The sequence below is a fragment of the Nicotiana tabacum genome, chromosome 2 (genome assembly GCF_000715075.1).
Source record: "Nicotiana tabacum cultivar K326 chromosome 2, ASM71507v2, whole genome shotgun sequence".
Lineage (NCBI taxonomy): Eukaryota > Viridiplantae > Streptophyta > Magnoliopsida > Solanales > Solanaceae > Nicotiana > Nicotiana tabacum.
The window spans coordinates 125,452,382-125,466,413 of NC_134081.1; the positions used below are offsets into that span (position 1 = coordinate 125,452,382).

Genomic DNA, 14,032 nt, shown 5'->3' on the forward strand with positions numbered 1-14,032 from the left:
AATTTGTTTTTGGGCCTTAGGGATGCTCCCGTTAGTGGTGGTGGCTACCAGATCAAGGAACGTACATGTATCTTCATTGTACCATTTTACCTAGGTTGGGGTCTGCTCCGTTGTTGCTCCGGCCGGTCGATATGCGCGATTTCCCTTGTGTAGTCCTTTTTTGTTCCGCGTGAATGGAACTGTCCGCCATAGAGAGTCTTCGTCTAGGATTGTGCCGTCGCTTGGGGTGGTAGTTGTTGGGTCAATCGGGCTATTGGTTTCATTAGGCTTGGGGAGGAATGAGTAGTATCGTAAGGTATGACCAATTCTCCCACATACCTTTCAGAGTATCCCTTCTCCCTCATATAGGATAGGTAGATTTTGGGTGCCAATGGTAACAGAGATGGTGACGGGGATGTCGAGTGGAACCTGGACATAGATCCAAGCATACCTCCCACTTAGGGTGGAAGAGGTACATATGTTTATTTTTAGTATTTTGCCAATTTATATTGCCCAATTGTTCTAGGATTGCTCTATCATAAAATTCTATTGATAGATGTGGGAGTATGATCCAAATTACCGTAATAGCTAGTTTGAATTCCACTGGAACAAACTTAGGTTCCCACTTTCGTATAGATAGGAAGTGGCACGTCACAAACCAAGGCTCATCTATTATAACTTTGTTCATGCTTTCTTCAAGGTTGAATTTGACAATGAAAAAAATCCCACCCTAGGTCGATTAGTGTTAGGGGTTCAATGGGTTTCCATAATTGTGCAAGCTTTGCTCGCAACAACTGGTGGGGGATTTTCCTCCCAAATAGTTTCACTATTAAGGAGTGTTTCCGGGGACGTACAACTTGTTCTTGTCTTCCTTTGTCAAAAGGATGGGGATATTCCCCGCGTTTAATTCGAACAAGGGGAGAGTGATTTAGTGCATATGATGTGGATGAAATTAAGTTCCTTTCCAGTAGGATCTATTTGAAAGAGTTTTTCTGATGAGTGTCTTCGTCCATCTCAATTTGAGTGACTTTCATAGGGAAGTCGGGCGGTTCAGGTGGGATTTTGGAGGTTGGGTCCTCCGCCGGGAGTGGGGATGTGGCCATTTGGGATGATGTTTGGTTAGAGAGTAGAGAGAGGTATGATTTTTCTCTCTCTAAAATTTTTTCTTGTTGTAATCCGCCGTTCACTCTAATATAAAAACCAACACCTGCCAACAATAAGCTATGAACATCTTCTCTCTTTCATTCTTCACTAATCCATGCTGCACAATCACTACTATTAACAAGCTCTATTAGCTACCACCTCTACCGCTAGCCATAATATTAGAATATCATTGCCTACTAGCACGGTCCCTAGATTTTATATTTCATCAAATAAATATATTACAAATAAATTAAGAATTTTTACGAGTAATATTTTGTAGATACAATATTTAAATTTTTATATTTATGAATGTACAAGAAAAAAGAAATCATATATAATTAGGTGGTGAGAAAATAAACAAACCACATCAATGATTTCATATGAAGGACAGAAGTAGACGCATGAATCAACGATAAAGTTATATTCGTGCGACATATAGATTACAAATTTGAGCCGTGGAAGCAATCATTAATGCTTGCTATTAAAATAAAAACCTTATGTAGTCACACGATTGCTATGACATGTTTAAGATCATAAATTTCAAAAATTTGTATAACCACCCAAATATTTTGTAATATTTAAAATTACAAGTTTCAAAGATACTATTTCTTTATTAAATTATGTGCTAAGTGAAAGTAGGATAAACAAAGTGAAACAAAGGAAGTATTAGTTAAGAAAAAAAACGGCCTTAGAAAACGAGTGAGGGATGATGTATATTCTATTTTTCTTTGACCAGCGAGGGGCGATGTAGTGATCCGCGTTCTGTAAGTACCTCAAAAGTAGTTGAAAATGGCGGCTCTGCTAAACAACTCCTCTTTCATTGGTAAAAGCATTTAAAACCAGATAAATTCTCCCCTCCCTTTTACTACGAGGAAATATCTCTTGTATTTCTTCTGCTCACCCCCACCACTTCCTCTCCATTAATGCCAATCATCACTGCTCCTTAATACATATCTACATAAATAATCACTACAGTCTACAGCTAATGTATTCATACTGTTGATTTTTTTTAAAAAAGAAAAGAAAATGGGGCATCACCATAACAACCACCATAGCCACCACCACAGCACCGCCACAGATGGCGTTCCGCAGCGGGTCAACAGCCCACGATTTTCGGGTCCAATGACTCGAAGAGCCCACTCTTTCAAACGCAACAATACTAACCAAACTACGCAAAATACAAGTAGTACCAGCAGCACTACTGGTAGTACTACTTTGAATACTCATCATGAGATTGATGTACTCAACTCACCCAGATCTGAAACAACAAATTCGAATCTTGCTGCTGATGGGTATGAGATTTTAGTGGAAAAGAAGCAAACCCATTTGAGTAATGTTATTCAAAGGGTGCATTTGAGGAAAAAGTTGGAATCTTTGAGTGTGGATTTTGGTTTTGGATTGGAATTGAAAGGGAGGAGGAAGTTGGGCCACTGGATGTTTCTGGTGTTTTGTGGGATGTGCTTGTTTTTGGGTGTTCTTAAGTTTTGTGCTTATGGATGGTTTGGATCTGCTATTGATAGAGTTGCGTATAGTCAGGTTAATTTTTAGTTCTACAAATGAATTTCTTGACTCCCATGGGTTAAATTGCTGGAGCATATTCATTTGTTTTTTCTTCAAATCTGGTTTTATTTTGTTTGCCCTTAGGATCAATTGGAGTTTAATATTTAGTACTTAGTTTTGGATGATTAAATATGTGTTTACTTTCTGTTATTGTGGAGGCATTGTTTCTTAGTAGTGGTCAATCTTTTTCTATGGTTTGTTTCTCTTTATATGATGATGACAAGAATTGAGCTTAAATGGAGAAACATGGACAGTGAGGATTCATGTAGTTGAAACCGACTTACTTGGCATTGATATTGTTGTTGCTGTTTCTCTTTATAGTATGCTGTCCGGATGCTTGCCTTTGGTAAAACTTCAATTTAGTTGGTGTTTCATAGAATATCTTCTGAACATATCCATTGAATGATTCCCACTTATTTTAACAGCAAAGATGTGGCACTATGATATTTATTCTGCTTTGAAGAGAATTTCCAGAAGAGTGATAAAATAGAAGTATCAGGCTCTAGGTGAAGCATATACAACAAAGCATATATTACATAGAGAATGAACAAAATGTTGAAATAGGCAGGTAGAATTGGGTTGTTTTAGATTTTGACCATGAGTTTCTTTATTAGCCAGGTCTCTTAGTTATGAAACGCTGTTCTGCACTATTATGTCAATACTATTGCATCAGTGAAGTTATGTTTTTTAAACTGTTCGACATTGTGTAATAGGATTCATATGACTCACTGGTCAGTCAGCAAAATCTAAGGGATCAAAGCTCGCATGCCTATAGAAATATGGATGGAGATATCGAAAATGGTGGAGAACGGAATCATGTGGAACAGACTCTAAGTATGGTTGCATCAGGCGTGGTTGGTAACCATAACAACATCTTAGATGTAAGTCATATCACAAATCTTCCGTATTGTTAAGACTGAATGTACTAGAGAAAGCATCACCAAATGTTGTTTTCTTTTCCTTTTTCAGTATTCAGAAATATGGTTGAAACCTAATAGTGAAAATTTCACTCAATGCATTGAGCGGACAAAGAGTCAGAAACGTAAACTTCTGAACCATTAAGATTCATTTTTATCCTGCCTCCTAACTTTTTATACCTTTCCCTCATCCTTTTTGCTTTCTTTGGCAGTGGTTGATGCAAAGACAAATGGTTACCTTCTGATAAATGCAAATGGTGGCTTAAATCAAATGAGATTTGGGGTCTGGTTATAGTTTTCATGCTTCAGTTCCTTTTGTTAAATATTCCTATCATCTCCATCTGATAAACAAATAATTCTAGAATGCAGATCTGTGATATGGTAGCTGTTGCTAAAATCATGAAGGCAACTCTTGTGCTTCCATCTCTTGATCATACATCCTACTGGGCAGATGAAAGGTACTCTGCTTCTATCACCTCTTTGGATTCACATTCATAAGATCATCACTACCACTTTTGAAATGGTTATTTTGCTCTGAGTTTTGATATGGCAAAAGTTTTGGAAGATACCCACCACACACAGCACATATTGTAGTATGAATATCCAAAATTACCTGTGTTGGATTGTTTGTTCTTAGTTTCTCACTTTATTGATAAAGCTTAGTTTCTCCCTTAAATGGTTGGTGACGGTCCCAAGTTGAAATACTTGCGTGCTAACAAGTTCATGCCTCTAGCTTTAATCGAAAATTATTCGAGATCTAACTAGGAGAACAAAAGAAAAACATCAAAGTTTAAATGAAGAAAAAAGAAGAAAATAGCTCTTTTGTGGACTCCTATTTTGGCATGACATCAAAAGCATAAAAAGGTGTATGGGGTAGCTGGAGCCCCTTTACAGTTTGCGGAAGTCCTGTTATAGACATGAAGTTTCTTCCCTTATTCTCGAAGTTATTGCAAATCATTTATGGAGAAATAAGCAAGAATGAGTGAATCCACTGTCTGGCCAATGGTATTTAAGAGAATCTCGTTAGGTTAACCACATAGTAGTAGTCGATCCGTTTTTACAAGCCTATAACCAATATACAAATGAGGAAAATGTTCTTCATCCACATTGTAATCTGGTATTTACTGTTAAATTAACAAATTTTGACTGGGGATGCTATCCTTTATAGCAACTTTTCTTGACAGATATTACACTACTGTGGTCACCAGTAGAGAAAAAGTGGTTGCCACTTGATGAATGGAAGCATGGGTCAGTGGTTGAGACTGATAAATCTGTTTAGGATGTGTGTTAAGTATCTAGAGCTAGATGGCATGATTTATGAAGGATGCAATGATGGAAGATCTGGCTTCAAAGGGAGATGGTAAAGAATGAGTCTAGTACTCAATTTGCTTATAGGTTCATGTGTCTAGAAATTAGTTGGCTAGTAATGATGGTGCATAGGAAACCTTGAAACAAAGCTACTAAGAAATAAATAAAAATTACTCATCACCGTTTCAATTTCAAAGGATCTCCTTTAAGACACAAGGCATTGAGGAAGTTCATCCTTAGGCTACAAAATAGGCAGTTACTTTTCTTTTCGTTTTTCTGTTAGTTAACAACTATGTATGCAGGGGTGTATACATTGTGTGTGTGGATCTATATTTTAAGGCAGTTAGAGTTGAAGGTCAGACCACCTTAACTTATGAAGCAAAATCACCATCTGCAGTCTGCTTCAGCTCTTCTCGGAATAGCCAACATAGCTGAAAAGTTAAAACACTTGAATATAGCATTCTAAACTTGGCAAATCAGTAGCAATGGAAAAATGCAGGTTTTTTATATGTTAATAAAAGCAACTGTGCGTACTTGTAATTAAAGATTGTCCATCTTATATCTTCTTAAAGATTGCTTTTCCACTTTAATTTGTGTTTAGAGATGTACAACCTCCCTCCCCTTCTCTCTCTATCAATTCTCCCGTTGAATTATGTGAACTGTCTCATCCAAAAGTTTAATTTATTAAAGAGGAGATACTTTTTTTAATTTTAGGTTTACAACACATTCCCTCACATGCATGTTTGATTATATGTTTTTTCCTTTATTTGTGGCAAGCATGTGAGATATTTTGTTCTGGGGTGGCACTGAGAATGGAACCATGAACTTTACTTTCTTTAATACTATTTAAACCTGTATGAATCACCTTATCAAAAATCGCAAACTGGTAGAGATGGAAGAACTTAATATATTTATTTTAGGCTTCTGCTTTATGCATCCTATATCCGAAACACACTGGTCTGACATTCACACTGCGTAGGGTCACTAAAGGGGGAGGCGCTTCATACCAGGAGTTTCTCCATCCTCAAAGGCTCAAACCTAATATCTCTGGTTAAGGGTCAACACATCCATCCCACCAAATTCCTTGGTGTTGTTTTCTAAATTTAAATATAGACAACTAGCATTCTCCTCTCTTGCAATCACCAACAATAGAATAACAAAGGGCTTACGATTGTTCTATTTTCAGATGCTTTATCTATAACTCATGTTTAATTCAAGTCATCATATAGATGTTCTTCTTGACTTGGCTCCCCTTAATCTCTTCCATTATTTCCTCGATGCAGTGGCTTCAAAGATCTTTTTGACTGGAAGCACTTCATTGAAACTCTGAAGGATGACATCCACATTGTCGAGACATTACCACCAGAATTTGCTGGAACTGAGCCTTTTAACAAAACACCAATATCTTGGTCTAAGGTGAAGTCCTTAACTGATTGATTGATCCAATAATAGGTTCAAGAATAAGGGCTCTAATGAGTGTGTGTGTATTTTTAACATGGTTGTGGGTACTCCTTTGAGTGAACCGTGAAACTAACATTGAATTTGAAAATTATTGTGTGGTGATGAGTAATTGAGTATCATGCCATACTTACATACTTCACTTATTTGATCAGGTTAGTTATTATAAATCAGAGGTCCTCCCTCTTTTGAAGCAGCACAAAGTAATGTATTTTACTCATACTGATTCTCGGATAGCCAACAATGGGATTCCCAATTCTATTCAGAAGCTGAGATGCCGTGTAAATTACCAAGCACTAAAATACTCTGCGCCGATAGAAAATTTGGGAAGGATTCTGGTTTCAAGGATGCGACAAGATGGAAGTCCTTATCTTGCTCTCCATTTAAGGTCAGTTTCGGTGGTTATCTCTTTCTCACAGCTGTTAGAGCTATAGCGACATACAGCTCTTTTGTTGTTCGTCCACTGCTTTAATTAATGCGAGGGTCTAAAATGAATATAGTGCAAGTCAAACATCCCTAAGGATGAAGAAGAGAATGAGGACAAAAATTTTGATGCCACTTTTCATTTGAATGATCAGGCCAATTGATGTAGCCAGACATGCCGTTTATTGCAATAGCTCTGTTTTAAAAAATGGCAATTAAACCACGGCATGTATGTATTCTTATGTAGCATGCACTTGTATACTCTCTCTAGACCACTGTAAATGAACCAGGCCAAAAGTTCTATAAAATTTTGAGGTCATTATTTTTGCAGGGTCAGTATTTATTAGTTGCTTTAATTGGATACCGCTATCTAAGCTTTTCTTTCTAATCTTGTATGCCTTTTGCACTCTTAAAGCAACGACTGTGACTGTATATTTTGAAAGAAGGTGACTGCAAAGTTGTAAAATAAGATAAATGCAGTTAGATTTGTTTCTCAAGTACCATGATGGTTTTATAAAGTCAAATCGGTTGGTGAGTGCACAAATTTTAGTGCTGATTAGCTGAAGCATTTGCTATCAAGTTTTTCTTTTCCTGCTTGAACTGTTCTTTCTGTACCCTTTTCACGTAATCAGTTAACTATGCTACTTGCAGGTATGAGAAGGATATGCTTGCTTTTACAGGCTGCAGTCATAATTTGACAGCTGAAGAGGATGAAGAACTCCGTAGGATGCGCTATGAGGTCGGGCATTGGAAAGAAAAGGAAATTGATGGTGCAGAAAAAAGAAAGCTTGGTGGTTGCCCTTTGACCCCGAGGGAGACTGCCCTTCTGCTTAAGGGTCTGGGATTCCCGTCGAGCACCAGGATTTACATGGTGGCTGGTGAAGCTTATGGGAACGGAAGCATGGAACCTCTTCTGGATAATTTCCCAAACATCTTTTCCCATTCAACTCTTTCAACGGAGGAGGAATTGAATCCTTTTGAGCATCACCAAAATATGCTGGCTGGTTTGGACTATGTTGTTGCTCTTCAGAGTGATGTTTTCCTTTACACCTACGATGGAAATATGGCTAAGGCAGTGCAAGGTCATAGGCGCTTTGAAAACTTTAAGAAAACTATTAGTCCAGACAGGTAATTAGTTATTCTTGCTATCTTCCTATCCCTATCTAACAATGACAGATTTTATTTTTCTCAAACTATGAGAATGCAATATTCCCAAGTTGAAGTTATTTTTTCGACCTAACTCAATCATCCTATTTGCAGGATGAATTTTGTGAAGCTAGTTGATGAACTTGATAATGGTAAGATTTCGTGGGAGAAATTCAGCTCCAAAGTAAAAAAGCTTCATGAGCCTCGTGCTGGTGCTCCTTACACGAGGGAGCCAGGTGAATTTCCGAAGCTGGAAGAGAGCTTTTATGCGAATCCCTTTCCTGGCTGTATATGCGAGAAAACATATAGATAGTAAAGCAGCTTGAGAATCAAGTATTTAGTTTCTTGATCTCCTAGGAGTTCAGTCTGGGAAACCATGGGAGGTATTGCTATGAATATGGTTCGAGAGCATGCGGATTGAGTCTTTTCTAAAGAATTCATCTCACTGGGATAGAAGTTGTCGCTGTTTAGGAATGGGTGACATGTATATATGCAGCAGACCAACGAGGTCAAGTTCAGCGATTTGCTGCTGGTGCAGAGTCAAGTATACCTTTCAACCATACAAAGGCATTAGTCATTTTTATTGATCGGACGTTTTCCATGATACATTCTTGGCAAGGGAGGTTGGAGCTGCCAATATCCAGATATGGCAGTATATGCACCCTGCAAAGTCCAAATTATAGATTTGTAGGTGGTTGATATAGACTATTGTTTCTTGAGATACAAATGACCACATTATATTGTTAAATTTTACAGCATCTTTTTTATGGGCCTCTTGAATATCTCACTTTATAAAACGTGTCCGATTGACAATTTTGGGGTTAATTTGAGGGATGGTCACTTAACTTTCATTTTATTTCAATAAAGTAGCTAAACTATTTTTGTACTGAAAAAGTCACTCAACTTTACTTAAGTATCCCGAAGACGAAAGCCGCTAGACAATTTTCTTGTTATAAAAAGATTAAAACTTTGCTTAAGTTAACAAAAAGTCACACAGACGAGAGCGCTATTAAAGGGAAAAAAAAATTGCAACTACACAGAATTGGAAAGAGCAAGCCAGTTGTGTTTTCTAAAATTTAAGGTTTGCAGTAAGCGCAGAGTGAAAGAACCTTTCTCTGCTGTTTTAAGGCCCGAGTAAAGGCATATATGTCGAACGGATTCACAATAAAAAAAGTCGATTGAAAAACATAGGGGGGGCTTACTCGTGACGATGTCGGACAGAGTGTAATAGAAAGATGTTTGGGGGAGTGACTATAAGTTCGAAGGCTTTTGTCTTATTCGAGTGAGGATGTGAATAAGTAGAAAAAGAAATAATTAAGTTTTGAACTTACCTTCTCTGGATGGAAGGGTGATCGGGTTAAGTGATATGCGAAAAGCGATATGCTTTACACATCCGTGAGTCTAAAATTTGGTAATTTCACGAATAGTCACTTACACCAAAGTCGCTATATAATTTTTGTAACGAAAAAATCACTTAACTTTGCCTAAATTATTATGTAAAGTTACTAGGAGGAAACAAATGGTCAATACTCAATTGTAAGTGCAGTAAAAAGGAACTCACATTGCATTATCCATAGCTTGGAAAGCTCAGTTAACCTCCAAATTTCAAATATAACAAAATCCAGTGGACTAGCATTGCCTTTCATCAAATGAACTATTTGAGCTAAGATATAAAATATGCCATTTCCTTTACAGTAACACACTTTTGTAGAATAGCTTAATCAATTACAGAGAGTGCTAGCAACATCTATAAGGCACTACAATTCCATATCAAACAATGAAATTCTTATAAATGAAGTAAATTCTGGAACAGGTTACCACACTTTTTGGGTTTCCCATCCATCAACACAACCATCTTCTCTCCACTCAAACTAATCAATGAATCATTGAAAGAAAGAAAAAAGAAAGTAGAAAATGAATTACAGCACGGCGCTAAAGCTGCAGAATAGACTCAACAAGCTCATAGAGAGGTGCTAGTTCTGCCTTGTCAATTAAGCGGAATTCCTGTATTAAGCAAGATCTAAGTTAGAACTTTAGTTTTCCTCAATCACTCAACATTGGTCACATTCTACTTTTAGAGATATGATGCGCGATAAATTCATGAAATGCATTAAATGAATAACATGAAATGTACTATAAACTCACCCATGTGAACAGAACAAAGTGCTTAAAGCAAGTGTTCATATGAGCTTCTTCCTTTAGACTGATAATCTTTTGGAAATGTGAATGATAGATATGAGCATATACACGAAATAATCGCTTAAATATTGTCTTCACCACATCCTGAAAATTAGATGGAAACGGTGTACCTGTAGCATAGAATTGATCAGACAGAGAACTGGAAATCTTGATCGGAGTATTATGCACATCATAAAGAGAAATTACTCACCCAAATTTTGGGGAAAAGTTGATTCATCATCTAGCTGAGTTTCTATCCAACTCATCAAATAATCCACATATTTTGGAGCAGAAACTTCTATGGGTTTCTTTATATTAACTCCATCAGCCCAACGATACTCGTACCTGCCAAAAGTTATATACCAAAAATTTATCAATCACGCCACAATTAGAAAATATTTCATTGGAATTTCTATTTAATTCATGAGAGGTTAGAGTTACACAAGTTGATCCAGTAAGACAATGTGGTTATGGTGTGATCAACCATTCTCTGGCATAAGTTATGTACAATTTAGAATGGTTGCCAGACTAGAAATGCTGCTTGAAGAGGTGCACTTCACTCATATTTACTTGAACAGTTTTGATATATATGCAGGGAATGATGAAGCATCTTTTACCGCATAAAACATAAACCAAGATAATGTAATGTCAAATGTGTTGGTCAAATGATGAGGAAAGCTCAAGGGCGCTAAATTATTGGCATCATATTTTCATTCTGTGGCTGCTTTGCAGTATGTTCCATCATATTACAGTTCTCCAAAGGAAGTCATTCTACTGATAGATTCTCTGTACATATAGAAACAACGACTTAGCATCTCGCCGGTAGAAATTGAAAAAAAGATTGGAGCATGACCTCTGTCGATCACTACAATCCTATGGATAGGAGGTTGTCTAATTGTTAGACTTTGTTGGTTGGGGAAACATTGCAACATCTGAACATCCTATCACTTTCAGAGAAGTTGAGAACTTGAAATAACAGATAGGTGCTAAAGTTTCTGGGACAATAATCCCAAACAAATATAGCAGTTAGGAATGGCAAGAAATGGACGACTTTTCATGTTTTATCGTTATACAACAACAACAACAACCCAGTAGAATCCTACTAGTGGGGTCTGGGGAGGGTAGAATGTACGCAGACCTTACCCCTACCCCGAAGGAATAGAGAGGCTGTTTCCGGGAGACCCTCGACTCTGAGACTATTGATCCGAAACCCCAACAGAAACCAGAAAAATAGTATCAGCATCATAAAATACAACAAATAAATGGAAAGGCCAAAATGTGAAAAAAAAGAAAGAAAAGAAAGTGAAACACAACAAAAACCGCTAGCAGTCCTAGACGAAACACTATCAGACTAGCCGGCGCAGCGAGGAGAAACGCTCGACTACCCCCTAACCTACAACCCTAATGCTCGACCTCCACACCTTCCTATCAAGGGCAATGTCCTCGAAAATATGAAGTTGCGCTATGTCCTGCCTGATCACCTCGCCCCAGTACTTCTTAGGCCGCCCTCTACCTCTTCTCGTAACTGCTAGAGCCAAACGCTCACACCTCCTAACCGGAGCATCTAGGCTCCTCCTCCGCATGTGCCCGAATCACCTAAGCCTCGCTTCCCGCATCTTGTCATCCACGGGAGCCATGCCCACCCCTTCCGAATATCCTCATTCCTAATCTTATCCATCCTAGTGTGCCCGCACATCCATCTCAACATCCTCATTTCTGCTACTTTCATCTTCTGGATATGTGAAATCTTGACTGGCCAACATTCAACCCCATACAACATGGCCGGTCATGTGATTTATACCTAGAGTGATTTAGTCCTCTTTAACTCCATTCTAAACAAAATAGATTCGATTATGATCACAAAAGTTGTGGTGAAACATATCTGTAATGGCAACATAAGTACTAAATAATAAAGAGGATCTACCACAAAGTGAACAGATTGAGAAACCTACTTTGGCCCTGCAGACATTGTTGGACAGCTTGATGAGGTGCAGAATTCTGTGAGAGTGCCATACAATATATTCACTTGGTTGAAAAAGTCAACAGCTGTAGGAAAAAGAGAAAGATAAGAAGTTAGGATCAATAGAAGGGTGCTTAAGATATTCAGGAATCATCATATGGATGTATCCAAAACATTTCGATTGGTATAACAACAACAACAACAACAAAAAACCCAGTGTAATCTCACAAATAGGGGTCTAAGGAGGGTAGTGTTTACGCAGCCTTAGTCCTACCTTGTGCAGGTAGAGAGACTGTTTCCGGTAGACACTCGGCAAGCATCCAAATCACAACAGTATAGAGAAGAAATACAGTATTGTAAAAGTCAACAAGGAGATATTATGAGAAGCCTATGTCAAATTATCCACCTGAAATTAGTTATACCCTGATTGGATTTAAGCGACAGACACATCTGCCAACTGCCATCAAAATAGCAATAGAAGCTAATTTGCAAGGATATTTATAGGTGTATCTTAATTAGTACAAATGGAAAACTTACTATTTACAGCCAGCCACTCATGTAGATCTTCTCCAGGCGGTAGCCGTACTGCTTCCCTCAAATTCCCACTACCCAAAGTAGCATCTATGTGTTTTTTGAGCTGCGCGCCCTGCATTGTGATAAAGGAAGCAAATCACAACAGCAATAATAAACAAATATCATTATGATTTATCAGTTGGATTACTCATTAATTAGCTGTTGCAAAGTAGTGTCTTTGGTTATTAAACTAAGAACAGATTGATAAAGGAGGTGAAAATGTTATAGGAACAGACACATCATTGAACTATTAAACTCAAAATTCTAACCTTGCTTCCTGATGGAGCATTCTTTTTAGGACGAAAAGTCTTCTGGTTTCTGAAATAATAACCATAATTTATCCAGTAAGTGGGAAAACGAAAGAAACACATTAGTTCTGCTATTAGCCACAGAACCAAAATGGGGACATGCAAAAAGATTGAGAATATTAAAGACTGATCCTTTCTAATGAATGGAAGGCCTATTCCATTACTAGGACACAGACAATTCACAAATTGTAAATCCAAACAGTGTATAATTAACTTCCTAACAACAACAAACAGTAATAGATTAACAAACACAGAAAGTAAAAGATCATTCAAAATTAAATTGTTGTAGTATATACCTGCTTCCAAGGCCAAAAAGACTCATGATTTTTTGGCTAGAGACAATTGAGTAATGAAGATTGGTCTAAATAAGGAAAAAGGGTGAAGGCTTTTATACAATATGTGTTGTAGTACTAGTCATTATCATCATATTATATGGAGTATAAAAAACGAGAAAAAAGTGTATAATGAGTAATGAGTATATTACAGACTGGCAATGGAGAGGTCAAGAAGGATACAAAGACTTCTTCTCCCCTCTCTCTCCCAAATATCTATCTCTGTTAAATATACATATATATACACAATATATATATATATATATAGGAATGTGAATGTGAACAAATAGCATAGGCCAAGAAGCCAGGTCGTCTTCTTTCTTTTCCATCGCCATGTCTAGCTGGCTGTCTCATTGTCTTTCTTTGCTGTTAATTTAAGCCCAAACCCGCCCAACCCGTCGCTCATTGACCCGTTCATTGAACTCGGCTCATCTTGACTAGCTCATCTCAACACATTTTAACTTGAACTAATTTTTAGTCCAAATTGATTCATAAGCAATTTTACTAAAATATCTTTGAAATAATTCTTTTTTGTTTGATACATTATATACGACCATAACAAAAGAAAAAAAAGTCTTATTTGGCAATTAAACGATTCAAAGAAAATAACACACATTAATTAAAGTTTGGTAAGAGTTGAACGAGTTAGGCTATGACCAAATTTTAACCCATCCTATTTCAGCCAAGTAACTTTTGGGCGAGTCAATGACCTGTCCATTTATTAACTCAGCCTATTTTGACCCGTCT

The 14,032-nt window shown here is 37.3% G+C and overlaps 2 protein-coding genes across 3 annotated transcripts; one reads left to right on the plus strand and one right to left on the minus strand.

Annotated features, from left to right (window-relative positions):
- Positions 1-1,789: 1,789 nt before the first annotated feature.
- LOC107800279 (O-fucosyltransferase 35) lies at positions 1,790-8,731 on the plus strand. Of its 2 annotated transcripts, none has more exons than XM_016623422.2 (9): positions 1,790-2,658; positions 3,396-3,563; positions 3,652-3,724; positions 3,812-3,882; positions 3,969-4,057; positions 6,191-6,323; positions 6,521-6,753; positions 7,440-7,916; positions 8,049-8,731. In XM_016623422.2, the coding sequence occupies exons 1-9, from the start codon at positions 2,149-2,151 to the stop codon at positions 8,245-8,247; spliced, it is 1,953 nt and encodes a 650-aa protein (XP_016478908.2). In that variant the 5' UTR covers positions 1,790-2,148; the 3' UTR covers positions 8,248-8,731. The 2 variants fall into 2 exon arrangements, with proteins under 2 accessions (XP_016478908.2, XP_016478909.2); XM_016623423.2 differs by having other exon boundaries at positions 1,826-2,643.
- Positions 8,732-9,622: 891 nt separating this feature from the next.
- Positions 9,623-13,413, minus strand: LOC107800278 (MOB kinase activator-like 1A). The gene is made up of 7 exons (XM_016623421.2): positions 13,250-13,413; positions 12,915-12,963; positions 12,610-12,718; positions 12,065-12,158; positions 10,324-10,457; positions 10,080-10,243; positions 9,623-9,938 (listed from the first exon to the last, which is right to left on the minus strand). The coding sequence occupies exons 1-7, from the start codon at positions 13,273-13,275 to the stop codon at positions 9,867-9,869; spliced, it is 648 nt and encodes a 215-aa protein (XP_016478907.1). The 5' UTR covers positions 13,276-13,413; the 3' UTR covers positions 9,623-9,866.
- Positions 13,414-14,032: the final 619 nt, after the last annotated feature.